The sequence below is a fragment of the Etheostoma spectabile genome, unplaced genomic scaffold (assembly GCF_008692095.1).
Source record: "Etheostoma spectabile isolate EspeVRDwgs_2016 unplaced genomic scaffold, UIUC_Espe_1.0 scaffold314, whole genome shotgun sequence".
In the NCBI taxonomy this organism is placed as follows: domain Eukaryota; kingdom Metazoa; phylum Chordata; class Actinopteri; order Perciformes; family Percidae; genus Etheostoma; species Etheostoma spectabile.
The window spans coordinates 401,689-402,632 of NW_022605583.1; the positions used below are offsets into that span (position 1 = coordinate 401,689).

The 944-nt window shown below is 44.5% G+C and overlaps 1 protein-coding gene across 2 annotated transcripts in view; it reads left to right on the top strand.

Moving 5' to 3' along the window:
- capn3a (calpain 3a, (p94)) overlaps positions 1-944 on the top strand; it is a 24,260-nt gene that overhangs the window by 1,813 nt on the left and 21,503 nt on the right. For both annotated transcript variants that reach the window (XM_032511017.1, XM_032511018.1), the window contains exons 3-4: positions 333-451; positions 611-744. In XM_032511017.1, coding sequence (XP_032366908.1) covers positions 333-451; positions 611-744 — 253 coding nt within the window. The remainder of the gene's footprint in view (positions 1-332; positions 452-610; positions 745-944) is intronic.

A 944-nucleotide genomic window follows, 5' to 3' on the forward strand; every position in this document is an offset into this window, starting at 1 on the left:
TAACCATTCCCTGTTGAAAAACTTCAACACTGTTTCCAGTAACACCCTGTCACACACCTGGACAATAGGAAAACACAACTGTCAGCACTCGGCGGCGCTCGTTTCCTCCAGAGAAACGAGACGGCGTCAAGCAGACGAGTTCTTGTCAGTCTTTGATTTTCTTGGGTGTGAAATCCCCAAATCCAGGACAAAGTGCATGTTATTTACTGTGGCAGCTATTTTATTGTTGAATGACTGTCAAAGGCAACTAAATCCATGCCCATCCAGCTCAGGGAAAGAAGTCCCAACCCTTCCCATATGGAGGACATGATGAAATGCTTCCCTGTGTTCAGGTGACTGCTGGTTGCTGGCCGCCATCGCCTGCCTCACCTTGAATGAGAAGCTTCTCTACCGCGTTGTTCCCCACGAGCAAAGCTACACGGAGGACTATGCAGGCATCTTCCACTTCCAGGTCACAAACAACCGTCCTTCCTTTACTTTACTGAAACACACGAGGAAAACATTCATTAGTGGGAAACGGAGACAGAACCGTTTGATTCGAGGGTTTAAAGTCTGTACAAGTTGAAAGGAATATCTATACCTCCGCATCCTTTCTCCTTTTGTCTTTCAGTTCTGGCGTTATGGCGACTGGGTCGATGTCGTCATTGACGACCGCATCCCAACCTTCAACAACCAGCTGGTCTTCACCAAGTCCGCTGAGAGGAACGAGTTCTGGAGCGCCCTGCTGGAGAAGGCCTACGCCAAGTCAGTACTCACTGGTTCACTGCAAAGGATTTGGTTCTTACCAAGATAAAAAACTAGTGAAATGTTTTACTAATACATCATTTACTAATAATACATTTTATTTACATAGCGCTTTACACATCTTTCACCAAAGGCTAAAAACACATCTCTTCCGACTGCACCTGAGATATTATATATATATATATATATATATATATATA